General features: G+C 40.0%; 1 protein-coding gene and 1 non-coding gene across 3 annotated transcripts; one reads left to right on the top strand and one right to left on the bottom strand.

The window, feature by feature from the left end:
* Nucleotides 1–60: 60 nt before the first annotated feature.
* On the top strand, nt 61–7,334 carry slc23a4 (solute carrier family 23 member 4). Of its 2 annotated transcripts, none has more exons than XM_004568260.5 (13): nt 61–157; nt 411–487; nt 1,063–1,197; nt 1,515–1,672; nt 2,875–3,034; nt 3,484–3,665; nt 4,035–4,155; nt 4,259–4,415; nt 4,676–4,929; nt 5,100–5,264; nt 5,356–5,464; nt 5,554–5,649; nt 6,431–7,334. In XM_004568260.5, exons 2-13 carry the CDS (start codon nt 440–442, stop codon nt 6,697–6,699), a joined length of 1,854 nt encoding a protein of 617 aa, XP_004568317.2. In that variant the 5' UTR covers nt 61–157; nt 411–439; the 3' UTR covers nt 6,700–7,334. The 2 variants fall into 2 exon arrangements, with proteins under 2 accessions (XP_004568317.2, XP_004568316.2); XM_004568259.5 differs by lacking the exon at nt 61–157 and adding an exon at nt 269–324.
* A 318-nt stretch (nt 7,335–7,652) lies between these two features.
* On the bottom strand, nt 7,653–11,477 carry LOC101487228 (uncharacterized). Its single transcript, XR_013099269.1, has 3 exons — nt 10,721–11,477; nt 8,008–8,105; nt 7,653–7,913 (listed from the first exon to the last, which is right to left on the bottom strand). It is a non-coding gene; the product is annotated as an uncharacterized LOC101487228 (transcript).
* Between the last annotated feature and the right edge of the window lie 2,646 nt (nt 11,478–14,123).

Raw genomic sequence — 14,123 nt, forward strand, 5'->3', positions numbered from 1 at the left:
CTAAAGGCTGTATTCTTTAACTGTTAAACATCTCTGACTGCAGAGCTGAGCACAGGTCACCACATACAGCAGACTTGCTGCTTCTTCAGCTTTAGAATTATATGACCTATGCTGAGGAATTAAATCTTTTAATACTTTCTTGCCTAAAGAGTTCTTGGTAAGAGATTTTATCTCCTGCCAGCCAAATGCCGGGCGGTCAGCTGCTGATTCTGTTGTAATTCGGTTCACATGAGCTGCAGGTTGGATCCATTTTGATCAACAAAAGCTGCAGTCTCATGTCTGAACTCTGCGCGTTCGTAATACTCTGCCTGCTCCGACCCGTCTGTACGCTCTCTCCCCTCTATCAGATGCTCCTCCTGATCCCTCCCCTCTGATTAATGGTTTTCATTCTGTTTTGTTTCTCGGCTCAGGAGACCACAAACTGGACCTATAGCCTGACATGGCTCCAGAAAAGGAAAGTAATGGACTTGACAACTATACCTTTGCGGTGAGTGTTGCTTTTAATTTTATATTAGGAAATGATTCGAGAGACTGCATAATCTCTACACAGAATCACATCTTGGCATTCATAACTCTCAGGTGTCCATGTGGATTATAAATAATAACCCACATTCTTACCTGCAGTAACTGCAGTAACTAATATGATTAAACAGCCTCATATTAGTTTAAGATCAAACAGCTGCTTGCTGAGTGAAACAGAAGCATGAGTAGATTTTTTAAAGTATCTGTGAAATGAAGGTTTTCCTACCATCACATGATTATAGAAGGAATTCTTGATTCCTAGTGTTGAAAAATGGAACGACTTATCTGACTGCCCTGTTCTTTTCATCTTATTCTAATATTTTGGTTATGAGAAACATGAAATTAAGTTCTTTAATTATAGTTATTTACATACATTTTATAGATAACATGTAAAAACATATCAATACATGCTTCTTTTTTTAAACAAAGGGCAGTCAGTTGTGAATGATGCATACAGTGAACTGAGGATCACAAGTGTTGATAGATCCCTGCAGAATGTTCTAGTTTGACATGTCTGCTTATTCTTCTAATGAACTAAAGCTGGAAGGACGTTTCTGTGATCTGCCCGACAACGAAAAAGAACCAGCCTCCTCTACGGACGAGTGCAGTAACAAACTAGCATACTGTGTAACAGATGTTCCTCCCTGGTACCTGTGCATCATTTTAGGAATCCAGGTATGTCAACAAAGGTTTTTTCTTTGATTTGTTTCCCTTTGGTCATGTTTAACAATGATTAGGAGCCAGCTTTGCTGCATTGTTTCTAAAGTAACAATGTAAACATGACCAGCTTTCGCTTGACATTTCCTTGAGTGTTAGTTGCTTGGTTTTAGTTGTGTAAGCCAGATAGTGAAATTGGACTTTAATTGCACCGAACCTTCACTGTAATCTCTCAGGTGGTGTACAAACATCAACCATGTACCTTTTTTTTTTAAATGTGTAAATCCTACAACGATTAAATGAATCTCTGTTTTCCCCCAACTTTGCCCTCTCAGCACTGTTTGACTGCATTTGGAGGTATCATTGCCATCCCCCTGATTCTGTCCCAGGGACTGTGTCTGCAGCATGATGGCCTCACACAGAGCCATCTCATCAGTACAATCTTCTTGGTTTCTGGGGTCTGCACTCTGTTGCAAGTAGTCTTTGGCATTAGGTAAGGAAACAAGCAGGAACATTACTTATTGAAAACCAGGCTGTAAGGCTGCGTGGCTGTCTGTATCTGTGGGATGTCTCCTGGGGATATGCACTAGGAATTTTTGCAGTCATGAATTACATTGTGGGATTCTGGAGTGCTTTATATTTCTTTTATTTAATGTAAGATGATTTACATTAATTTATTGTTCATTCAGTGCTTTTTGATGTTCTGAGAGTATTTGTCCAACGCAGTGGTGCAGCAGGATGGAATTAACTAAGCTTCTTCTTCTTATTAAACAGCCAGAACAGAGAAGCCATTCTGCCTTTCTTCTTAACCTCTTTTGAACTATTATGTCTGCCAAAATGAATGTGCATGAACACCGAGTAGTATTTGAAAGCTTCATGGAGGTGAAATAAGTCCATTTGAGCTTTTATACTGTACAGAACTCAGCTTTTATTGTCAAATAAATAGTATTTAGTTGTTTTGCTAATTAATTTCTGCTTAAAATACCAGTATGGAAACTTCCTTGTAAACAGTGACACATGCACAGGAGAGCGAACATGATGTCACTGTTCTGGAGGCCTACAAACTTGTATGTTGTTGCTCTGAACTTCTGTTATGTGGTTGCAGACTCAGCCTGCCTGAATACTGGTGTCACAGATGGATTAACGGAGGAATTTCTATCTTATTATGTTTGGAATCTACTTCCTGCTAAGTCCACATTGTTCTGGCTTAGCACCACTCATGCTTTCTTGTCTTTCCCAAAATGTCTGCAAGTCAGCTGTGAGGGAAAACAAGCCTCGCACTTAGTGGTGCTTTTAGCGTCCCGACGACACAACGAAAACTTTCCGATGTTTCATCAAAAGAAATGTTTGCATGTTTTGTTTTTCACAAGAAAACTTCTCTTCTTCTGCGACGTGTGTGAATGATGCACTGCTTATGAGAATAGCATAATGAGGGTCATTACGTGGCAGATTATTTTAACTGACTTAACTTTCAGTCTAACAGTTTGCATAACAAGTCACACTCTCTTCACATGGTTTAAATTAACCATTTCCTTGTACACGATTCAAATAAATAGACTGCAGATGCCGTCAGAGAGGTCTTAAAAAACACATGCATGCACAGAAGACACTGTCTCAGTCAGTCTAAGCATTTCGATCACCCAAAGATACAGTAACTGATGGTTTGCTCTCTCGTATTGTGTTAATTATTTCCAGGCTGCCGATTCTCCAAGGTGGCACATTCACATTACTGGCTCCTTCCATGGCACTGCTCTCCATGCCAGAGTGGACGTGTCCTGCATGGACTCAAAATGCCAGCCTAGTCAACACCTCGTCCACACACTTCATAGAAGTGTGGCAAAGTCGAATGAGAGCAGTAAGTAAACTGTGACAGTCTGAACCTTCAGCACTTTGATCCCATTTTTGGTTACATTTTTCTAAAAACTCGTCTGACTTGTTCTCTCCAACTGCAAACTAGTTGAGCTTGTTAAAAAAAAAGTGCTTCCAGGGAGGCACAAAGATTTCAGATTAGCGTCTGTAGTGGTCCTAGTGCCTATGCTGGAAGCCTTCAAGTTCATGCATGATGCCGAGCCACAGACTGGAACCCTCTGGTGGAGGTTGCAGCTCCTGGCTTATAGATTTGTACATGTCCTGTTAAACAGAAACACTTAAGGGTGAGGCAGATAGAATTTTATCCCAAAAGTCTATGGAAGGCAATGGAAATGTTTGTCAGCAAATAACAACAGAAAAGTTTTTTAGTACAAAAAGGTTAATGAGGTTACGAATTCCAAATTCTGACTGTCAACATTTTTGTGTTTTCTTAAGCTTCAGGGATCCATTATTGTGGGATCAGTCTTCCAAGTGCTGGTTGGTTTTTCAGGCCTCATTGGCCTCTTCATGCGCTTCATTGGGCCTCTCACCATCGCTCCTACTATTTCTCTCATTGGACTGTCCCTCTTTGACTCAGCGGGTAGCAGTGCTGGGAACCACTGGGGCATCTCTGCAATGTGGGTAAAACTTCTAAATAAAGTCCCTAAAAAGGCCCCATTTCTCTACATAACATAAAAATGACAAAACGAATATTTAAAGACTGCCAGAGAGATTTGTATAAAAAATATTTCATGCCACCTTAAAGCAGGTTTCTCAATAAAATGCGTGTTAGGTTGTGTTAAGCGTGCTCCCAGTCCTGCCTGGGCAAGACTTTAGAAAATAATACGCCTTCAACCCAGTAAAGCTTTAATCTTAAGGCTGCAGAGAAAAGCCTATTAAAACTTTCTTGCCCAACATCCAGTACAGCTGATCTACTTTCCTTTTTCTTCATTACATCTCAGCAATATTTACACGATGTTTTTCCCCTTTATGTCTGTGTCACACAGGACCACGGCACTCATCATCCTGTTCTCGCAGTACCTCCGTCACATACCAGTGCCCTTTCCAGCATATAACAAGGATAAAAGACTGCACACCTCTCCAGTCTACGTCTTTCAGATTCTTCCTGTACGTTGAAGACATTGAGTCTTTTCTTTTTTTCTATTAATTTTTTAATATTAAAGCCAAACAAAACAGATAACAAGGTGTTTTTGTTTTAATGCATCACAAGGTTTTGCTTGGAATCACGTTATCTTGGACCATTTGTTACATTTTGACTGTCTACAATGTACTTCCTGCTGAACCAGACAAGTATGGTTACCTTGCACGCACCGATCTAAAGGGAGATGTCATGAGTCAGGCTCCCTGGCTGGTTTTCCCGTACCCAGGTAAGATAGAAAAGCTCCGTTAAAACAACTTTGGTCATTTTCTTTGTTTCTGATTTTTAACTAAACTCAGACTGAATGGGATCATTGTTTCCACCCACATTTCTTTCTAATGACGAGGAATATCATCCAGTACCACAGTGTGGCTCAGTGATGTGTTGGAAGAAACTCACAGAGTCATCAAAGTTATCTTATTTTCAGAATAATATTTTGCAGATTATGCATTTGTGACATTTTCAACTTGCTTGCGTTTCCAAAATTAGGACAATGGGGGAGACCTACTGTCAGCCTGGCAGGGGTGATTGGCATCTTGGCTGGTGTAATTTCCTCTATGATAGAGTCTGTTGGGGACTACCACGCCTGTGCTAGGTTATCTGGAGCTCCACCACCCCCAAAACATGCCATCAACAGGGGTATCGGTATTGAGGGGATAGGCTGCCTGTTGGCAGGTGCCTGGGGTACTGGAAATGGTACCACCTCATACAGCGAAAATGTCGGAGCCCTTGGTATCACAAAGGTGAGATGACCTGCTGTTTTATGAAGTTTTTGCTACTGTTTGGATTTTTTGGTGTTTTGTGCAGTTTTTTGCATTGTTAGTTCTTTTCCTCCCTTAAATTTGGCATTTTAAGCACAAATTTCAGTGCACTCAGATCTCAGGAAAACTGAGAGAATTTCTATTTTTTGCAGGTGGGCAGTCGGATGGTGATTGTGGCCAGTGGAGTGTTGATGGTTGTCATGGGTATATTTGGTAAAGTGGGCGCTATATTCACCACTATCCCGTCACCTGTCATAGGAGGAATGTTCATGGTTATGTTTGGTGTCATCTCTGCAGCCGGAGTTTCAAATCTGCAGGTTTGTACTGAAGCTCAAACGTGTCGGCACATTTTCTTCTTTTGATTTGAATCGGTTTTAACTAGACTTTGTTTCTGGGTCACATTTTCAGTACGCAGACATGAACTCGTCTCGAAACATCTTCATTTTCGGCTTCTCCATGTTCACTGGTCTGGTTATTCCAAATTGGATATTGAAGAATTCCAAAGCTATTTCTACAGGTGGACAGAAAATCTTTACTAATCTTAGAATTTTTTTTCAAAAAACCTGATCATTTAAACACAGGTCTAACTGTTTACATTGTGTCCAGGTGTGGTAGAACTTGATCAGGTCCTACAGGTACTTCTGACAACCAGCATGTTTGTCGGTGGCTTCTTTGGTTTCATACTGGACAACACCGTTCCAGGTATTGCTCTTTGTTACTGTTCTGCATGTATTTAATTCACCATGTTTAAAACACTGAAGCACAGAGCTGAGGTTATGATAAACATGGCAATTTAATGAAACTGATGAAAATGATTTTCAGAATGCTTTTAGGGTATTGAGTATTGTGGACATATTCATTTAGTTTAGTGATTATTCAATTAATTAAGAAAGGGTCAGAATGAAAAGTAATGTGAAAAAGAAAGTTTACACAAGACTCTATGACTCTACAGTGAGGACTATGAGAACGCTGAGGTGAAATAATCATTTCCTTTCTCACCCTCATCATTGTGGAGGAATGTTGACCCACTCTCCTTTACAGCATTGCTTGAGATTATTGAGGTTTGCAGGTATTTGTTTATGCACAGCCCTCTTATGGTCTGACTGTAAGGGAGCACTGAATTTCAATCTGCTCAAGCTCTAAAGTTTGATGGGTCTTTACAACACCTTGATTTTTTTTTTTTTTACCTATTCTGGTTTAGATTTGGTGGCGTGCTTGGGATCATTATCATTGTCATTGTAGCGAGGGTCTACTTTCTCTTTCACAGGACTTTAAAAATGAAAACAGCAAAATAAGTAACATTTTTTAACCTTTCATTAGTGTCTTTCACTTCAGCTAAATTTAAAAGAACAATGTTTTAGAGATATTGTATTAGAGAATCAACAACACAGTGTTGTCAACATTTATGATAAACAAACCAAATCAGGAAATAGAGATAATCCAGAGTCAGGTTTTTTTTAAAAACATTGAACATGTCCAACAGGATCGAAGCATGAACGAGGTATCCTTGCCTGGAACAAGGCTCATGAGGATGACTCCAGCAACACACTGGAGAGCGGAAAAGTCTACAGCCTTCCCTTTGGCATCAACTCTCATCTGTGTTCTTCCTCCTGGTTCCGGTACATCCCCTTTTGTCCTCCTACCATGCCCAACTCCTCAGATGGATGCGGGGCAGTTGCTAATTCCGTGGAACCTAAACAGCCATTGGGACAACAAGAGCCTGCACAAGTTATTACTGGAGCTGGCCTGTGAGCGGTGCACTCACTCCAGCGTGCCATTTTGGGGATTTTTCCAAAACCAGTTCCATCACAGGCAGCTCAGTTTGGACCTTGTAAAGGGCACTCTAATATAACAACACGGTGCAAAGTATTTAAAGGACCTTTTAAGGTGACGTTTGCAAATTATATCCTGCACTGGGAGGTACATGATCAGCCACAAAGTTACAACCACTTAGTGGGTAAGTGATCGTTTCATTACAGTGCAATGTTCTGCTGGGAAGCTTTCGTTTCTGGCATTCATGGGGAAGCGACTTTCGCTCGTTTCAACCAACTAAACATTGTTGTAGACGAGTAACACTTTCCTTTAAGGAGGAGACTGTTTTACCACAGCGTGAGAAGTGGTTTTAATGTTGTGGCTCATCTTTGACTGGGAAGGTAGTATAGATAGACTTTTTTGTAAACTGGTGATACTGGTGATATGATAATTGTTGATGATGTATATCTTAAAAAACCTGAGCAGTCATCTGAATCCAGACCTGCAGTTCTCATTGGTTCAAAACTTGATGTTTTATTCTTTCATATTAGTCTCGAAATGCCGTCACATCTGGGTGCTAGTGAACAAACGCTGAAATGACAGGAACATGATTAAATCCACAATGTTTAATGCTACATTCAAGATATGAATTTGTTTCATATACAGTACCTCATGTTTGGATGAACATTTGCTGTAACAGTTAATATTTTACAATGACTGTGTTTATTTTCTTTCTGTGCACTTTACGAATTCATGCTGACGTTTACTGACAGGACATTTCCATCAGGATCTGTCAGCCATCCAGCTGCAAGCTCCAACACTTCAGCTTTTCATCTGTGTGCATATTAAACAGTGAGTCATTGTGTCACAGCACCACTGCTTACTCAGTTTCTCAGTGTCAGATCCTTCTTGATGGATTTGTATAGGCTTACAAAGGACTCTGCCCACACGTCTCTTTGGTATTCAGTAGCGGAGCTGACCATCTGATGGGCAGTGTACACCAAAGTCAAGACAGTGCGCTCAAAATCGTGCTGATGCAGGTAGCCAGTATGATTTGAAAGACCGGATATGAGCCTCAATATGTCTGTTAGCTTTTTCGGAATGATCTCTTCGCAGATGAAATCCAGGTTTCTTGTCTTTTGAAGGGAAGCTAGTTCAGCATCTGTGACCGAAAACGCTCCACTGGATTCAAACTGTATGCCAGACATCAGTATCTGTATTTAGTGACAAGAAAAGAAGTAACTGTTAATAGTTACATTGTCAGTGTTTGCTTTTTACTCATAAAAACTCAAAGGTTTGTTCTTTTACCTCAAACAGCAGGTGAGCATCACTGATGGAGCTGATGAAAGTGGGGTTCACCGCAGCTGTCACTCCTCTTTTTATACTACTTGCAGCTGGAAATAAGGCTGGTGCACCAAGAGACACAGACAATGAGAATCAAGGGTGTTATGAAAGCATGCGCAGTTTCACATCTGGATTATTTCTATGCATCCAAAAGACAGTTTAAATCTTTTCAGCTGGAAATCCCTGTGACAAGTAAGCAATAATCCCTGCATGGTACAATGAAATGCAGATTTTACTGTGAGGTGAAGCCTGTGACAGATGTGAAATCCAGGTTCATCCAGCTCACAGCAGCAGATAATCTATAATAGGTGTTTTAAAGTCTGTGATCGGTAACCTTTCTTATGAATCCTATCAGCAGACAATGAGACATGACCTCAAACTTCAAAGGAAACAGAAATCAAAGGTGGAGTGGCACATGGATTGTACAACAAGTTCCAGATGATTGTACAGAGCTGTATATGGGATTCCTTATGCTTATGATTTAAGCCAGGATGTTAAAAACAAGTTGATGGGTCAAATGCAATTCAGAAGCTCTCGTTTTTTAACTTGAATATGAATTTTACAAAAGCAGAATTGTTCCTTTGCCTTACTTTTAACTGCTTTCCCTCAGAAAAGGCTCACTAATTAGGATTAAACTCAGCGAGTCTAATGGAAACATTAGGTATCTGACAAAACTCTGTCCAGGTGTTGGTGCCACATGTCAGTGTGTAAAACCACCAGAGTTCGAGAGCCTGCGTTGTAGGGTGATGTGAAAATCTCATGAAAAACAGAAAACAACATGAAAAGTCCAGGAGGTCACTGGATTAAAACACTGAAGAGCATGAATGACTACACAATAATTCTATCAATCTAGATTACATGGTCAAAGTGGTGGACCCAGTGAGCTGACAGTGATGGAACTAACATGTTTAAAAGGAACAAAGTTACAGTTTTCATTGTCCAGTCTCTCACATCCAATAATGGCGTGGTTTTATTAATGCCTAAAAGTGGAGTTTCTGCAATTCCGAGATCCAGGTGACAGAATTTCTTTTCCTAAAAGCATGAAAACAGGAGGGAACCGTGCAAAAAGACAGACAGCAAACTGCTCCGGCATGCAGTAATATCGGCAGAGTGGTGATTCAGTTCAAAAAATAAAAAAGGAAGCACATTAAGAAATTCATTGCTATTGATACGCCAGAGCCACTTACCCAGTGCCAGCACGTTCACAGCATGTGTTTATTTCAGCAGATGAAACGAGATGATATTTTAATAGACTTTAAATCAACCGAGCAAGTCGGTCATTATGTTAAGCTAACGATCTCCATTAATCTCAGTTCAATAAGGCCGGCGAGAGCTTGCATTATTGAACAGGATAGCGTTTCCTTTTTAGTAACTTCTCCAATTCACAGCGATTAAACATTTTCATGAAACATATTACTCTGAATTACACGTTTAGGTAATTACGATTATGTCAGGACATAATTCATAATTAGCTGCATAAAATAGTAATTAAACGCCAGCATATCCAAACCTGTTTTCACTTTTATGTTCTGCTGATAGAAGATATCACAGCAAACACTGTTTTCTCTTCCTTCTCTCTTATTGCACAGTTTTACATGAAATGTTTTCATGTACATACATCAAATCAAATCAAATCAAATCAAAATTTATTTATATAGCACATATTAAAAACAACAGTGTTGACCATAGTGCTTCACAGTCAATAAAAACATGAGACAGTTAAAACAAACAATAGAAGAGGACAACAAACAATAGGTAACAACGCAACAAGCTAAAACAGCCAACTAGACACATGTTCCTAGTTATTAAATAGCATATATTAAATGATATAATTATATATATATTATATTATATAAGCAAATTATTAAAATTAGCATTTTTTCAAGCATGTGAGGTTGGATGAGGTTCCACTTGCATGGTTTTTACTGGTGCTGCGCCATGGTAAGTTATTCATCTAAGACTTTAACTCCAAAAAAGATCCTGGACTTTAACTGCAGTCTTAAATCTCGATGACCAACTTTATTTCTTTGGCAGCTTCACATCGCAGCGGGAGGAAGTTGTTTGAAACACTGGGATAAATGCCCAAAGCGGTGTAACATCATAACACTAAAGTGCACATGGTGCCCATGTTTATCAGCTGATCTTAAAAAAGAGCCCAATAAATCTAATCCTGATGATTGCAGCTTCTCATCCCTACTTGCTTTCATCCTTGCCTTCATGTCAGTGACCCACACTCATCTCTGCTTTTTAATCGCTTTCCTAGAGTGGCGTACTTTTTTTTGAATTGCAATGAAATCAAGATTTACAAAAACACTCAAACTCCACAGGCAGAAAGAATCATCTGTCACAAGCTGATCTGATCATCTTTGCTGTAAGCTTTTTATTATTCACAGTGTTTCCTCCTTCTCTCAGATCAGTTTACAGCTAAAGCCACTGTTTCCCATTAGAAACAGGTGCAGCTGATCTGTGATCCCAGAGCAGCCGCCAACATTAAAACATGCTTTGACTAAAAATAGACATTTAAAACTATTTAACTCACATATTAGGTGCTGGATTACAGAACAGGTGAGGAACGAGGATCACTCAGCAAAGATTCCCAATACTCAAAAAGTATTTGCAGAAACTGAACTGTTTGCTTTTCTGTAGCAAACTTACATACATGCATTTTGAGTCTTACCATTAGCCCGATGTTGTGTGGCACCTGCCTCGATGCAGCAGCAGAAAAGAGCAACTATAAGCATCTTCCAGGGCAGCATGGTTGCCTGATGTTGGTTGCAAAACTGCACAGAGGTCTCTAAATTTACTGAGCATTTGGAGCCACACACAGCATCAGACGGCACGCTTTATTCATCACTCGTGTTCTCGGATTCGGTCTGCCTTCAGAACTGTGTTTTCTCTCCACCTCCTCTCTCTCTTTTGCTCTCATGAGCAGGATTACAATGCTTCCATCTGGTTATCATTAGGTTCAAAGGCACCCTCTTATTTTTGCACCATTTTTCTGGTCTCCCCTATTTCTTGTACATGTGGACAACTTTGATGTGTTTATCTCGTGTCCTCTTCATGGATGCAGCAGCGATTTTCTTTGTTCAAATATGTTCTCACTGAAATGTCACAGAAAAACTTCGTATCAAATCTAAAATTCTCATCTGTATTTAGTGTAACCTTTGCAATTCATGTCATGATTTAGCTGCAACCAGAAAAGCATATGCTGATTTCCAGTATGCACAGTGTTCACAGGCTCTTCAGCCTTAGAAACAACTTGCCATGTAACAAAGTTGTTGTCACTTGCTGTTAAATGAAGAGTTATTTGTTCATCCAACTGTCTCTAGAAAGAATGTGCTTACATACATATATTTTATAAAGTCATGAGCTATGTATTTACCACCAACAGTTGGTGTACCTCAGCTGGAGCATATGTGACGGTGCCAGGATGAGCACTGAACAGCTTGGTCTCCGTTCTTCAGTATGAGAAATGTAAAAAGTTCACACTCCATGAACATGAAACTCGGCTACGTGATTATTTCTAACTGTATAATGTGTACACCCTGAAGTCCGCACTGAAAACATCTGCAGAAACCACAAAGAGGCACTTTGTTCACTGCCTGGCACCGTTCACCTTCTACACAAGCCTGAGGAACACGAACCAAAAATACAACCGTGTAAAATATCACTTATCTGTTGTAGCGCTATTTTAGTCCCAATTTGTTCCATGTAGGAGTTCAAATTGATGCCAACGCCTGAGCACAGCACAAAGTTCTGGTATGCGTCATGTTAGTGCAGTCGAATGTGTTTCAGTGGCAGAGATGTGGCGGTCGTGTTGCTGCAGAGGAATGCAGACGCAGGCTGTGCTGAAGCTGGTAGGAGAGCTATGACCTCTGTAAGACCTCCAAGAACCACAGCTCTAGAACTTGAACAAACATACGATTCTTTCACATTCAATAAAAAATGTTATTCTGGGCTGTACAGGACCCCAAATAATTTGCTTTCTTGCTGTACTCAGTGAGTGACTCAGAGGTAGATGTTTAGTGTTAAGACAAATTTGGCCTTTTAGATTATTAGGAATAAAACAGATAATTCTCTGCAATGGCAAAGAAAAGAAACAGGATTGCCAGACATGCCTGAGGACTGACGACATCCATCACACGACAGGGAAAGAGACTGTCCAGTGGTTGCGACTGCATTATATTATGAACTGTGCACCAAGTGACTTCACATCTCTCCCAGTAGCATCGCACGTGAAGTAATACTGACCTTTCATGTTACCATTTTGAGCAACACAGATAAATACTTATCTGGAAAACAGTAAAAAAGCATTGCTGCAAGATGTAATTCTTGGAATTTTAATATCACAGTTATGCAGTGCTGTACCTGTTACTGGTGACTCGGGGATTTAAAACAGGGATTTGGCTTGCTCCCACAGCTTTTTAGGTTAACAGGTGATTATAAATGGCTCATGCATGTGAATGGTTGTCCTTCTCTATGTCCATGGTGAACTTTGCCGCCTGCCCTGTGGCAGCTGTGATAGGCTACAGGGCCCTGGATTGCTAAACTGGATAAATGGAAGAAAACGTGCAGGACTTTGGCTTGCATTGGAGTATTTTTCTTAGTCCAGGGGGATTCCTGCTATTACCAAAGTAAAATAGCTACGTGAGTCTTTTTCCATGGATAACAAGGCAATGAGGTCTCTGTGTACTATTACACAAAGGTGTCCATGAAATGTGTGAGCCTCAATAGTGGTAGATTCCTCATATGTTTAAAAGAGCCATCTTTGATTTTAACAAGGATTTGTTGTCTTCCTGCTATGAAAAGAAGAGTTTGTGTCAGTAGATATTTTTGAATTGTATTTATAATGTTTTAAAAATGATCATAGAAAACAGCTGTTTTCTAACACCACCAAGCGGTACACAGAGCGCAGCGGCATATCACAAGATGGTCAGACGAAAGAAGTCTCAACATTATATCTTATATTTGAGAACTAATAGATCAGCAGCTCTCTATAAGGAACGCCTCATTGACAAGAGAAGCCATGAAAATGGCCAATAGAAGGTCAGAAAACTGCTCATTACAGCTGTAGCGAGAAGAAATGACTCTTCGAATTCACAATCTGAGCCCGAAGTGATCAAAGAGTCAACATAACATTTGATACAGGAGTGTTTAATGCATGAGTGTATTACTTTGACTGAGGCTGCAGGTGGTGGAGTTTGGCTCTGATATCAGCAGACGTTGCTGGTGGTGTTTTCACGCTGTGGGGATTATTCCATTCAAACTCTTTGGGGCACAATCAAGTTTCGTGTACCATGTTGTGACCGCCATTCCAGTACTACTTCACGATTCGATGGCAGTAATCAGATTTGAACTGAGAAGACTACCTTTGGGATCTTGTATACTTACAGCACTAACAGCATGCTGACAAATCTGTCAGCATGAACTGGAAAGTTTCCTGCACAAAATTCAGCCATACAAGAATAAATAAATATGTGTTTCCATCTGTCAGATCGTATGACACAAAATATTTACTTATATTCGTCTAAATGTCACTAAAGATTACACCGTAATCATAGCTGTACCAGCCATGTTTGTCCACTAGATGGCACCGTATGCCAGCATCAATTTCCAGCTAGCGTCCTGCCACAGAACGACGTCCAGATAAAACGTTGACCTGTTTCCTCTGTTTTTATTTTCAGTTATGTGAAAACATTTGCATTTGCAAATAATTTTTGCAACTTTCATTTTATTTGTTGTCACTTGCAACAAGATATTCGGTAAATTTCTTCTCAAGTCTTAAAAATGTACATTTGTAAAAATGTCTCTAAAAACACAGTGTTGATAATTTCACATTTTCACATCGACCCATCAGCATTTTCTCTTTTCGGTTACTATATTCAGCATATCACGGGCAGTTGCCACTTCACAGCCTGGCAGCAGACATCCCAGCTTTTTCACAGACCATCTGTCATCACTGTGCTGTATTGTATGCTGCTGTCCTCAAGCCAAACCCATTTTATGATCCGTTTAGCCACCCTCCTGTTTTTAAAGGGATACTGACTCCTCATCATTTCTGTCTTTTGGGACACTCTCCT

Source organism: Maylandia zebra, linkage group LG7, assembly GCF_041146795.1.
Source record: "Maylandia zebra isolate NMK-2024a linkage group LG7, Mzebra_GT3a, whole genome shotgun sequence".
Classification (NCBI taxonomy): domain Eukaryota; kingdom Metazoa; phylum Chordata; class Actinopteri; order Cichliformes; family Cichlidae; genus Maylandia; species Maylandia zebra.

Bases quoted from the DNA above. Each gene is read 5' to 3' on its own strand.
- slc23a4 (XM_004568260.5), top strand. From the start codon at position 440: ATGGCTCCAGAAAAGGAAAGTAATGGACTTGACAACTATACCTTTGCG. The intron at 488-1,062 runs GTGAGTGTTGCT...AATGAACTAAAG, and splicing joins TTGACAACTATACCTTTGCG to CTGGAAGGACGTTTCTGTGA. The intron at 4,416-4,675 runs GTAAGATAGAAA...TTCCAAAATTAG, and splicing joins GCTGGTTTTCCCGTACCCAG to GACAATGGGGGAGACCTACT.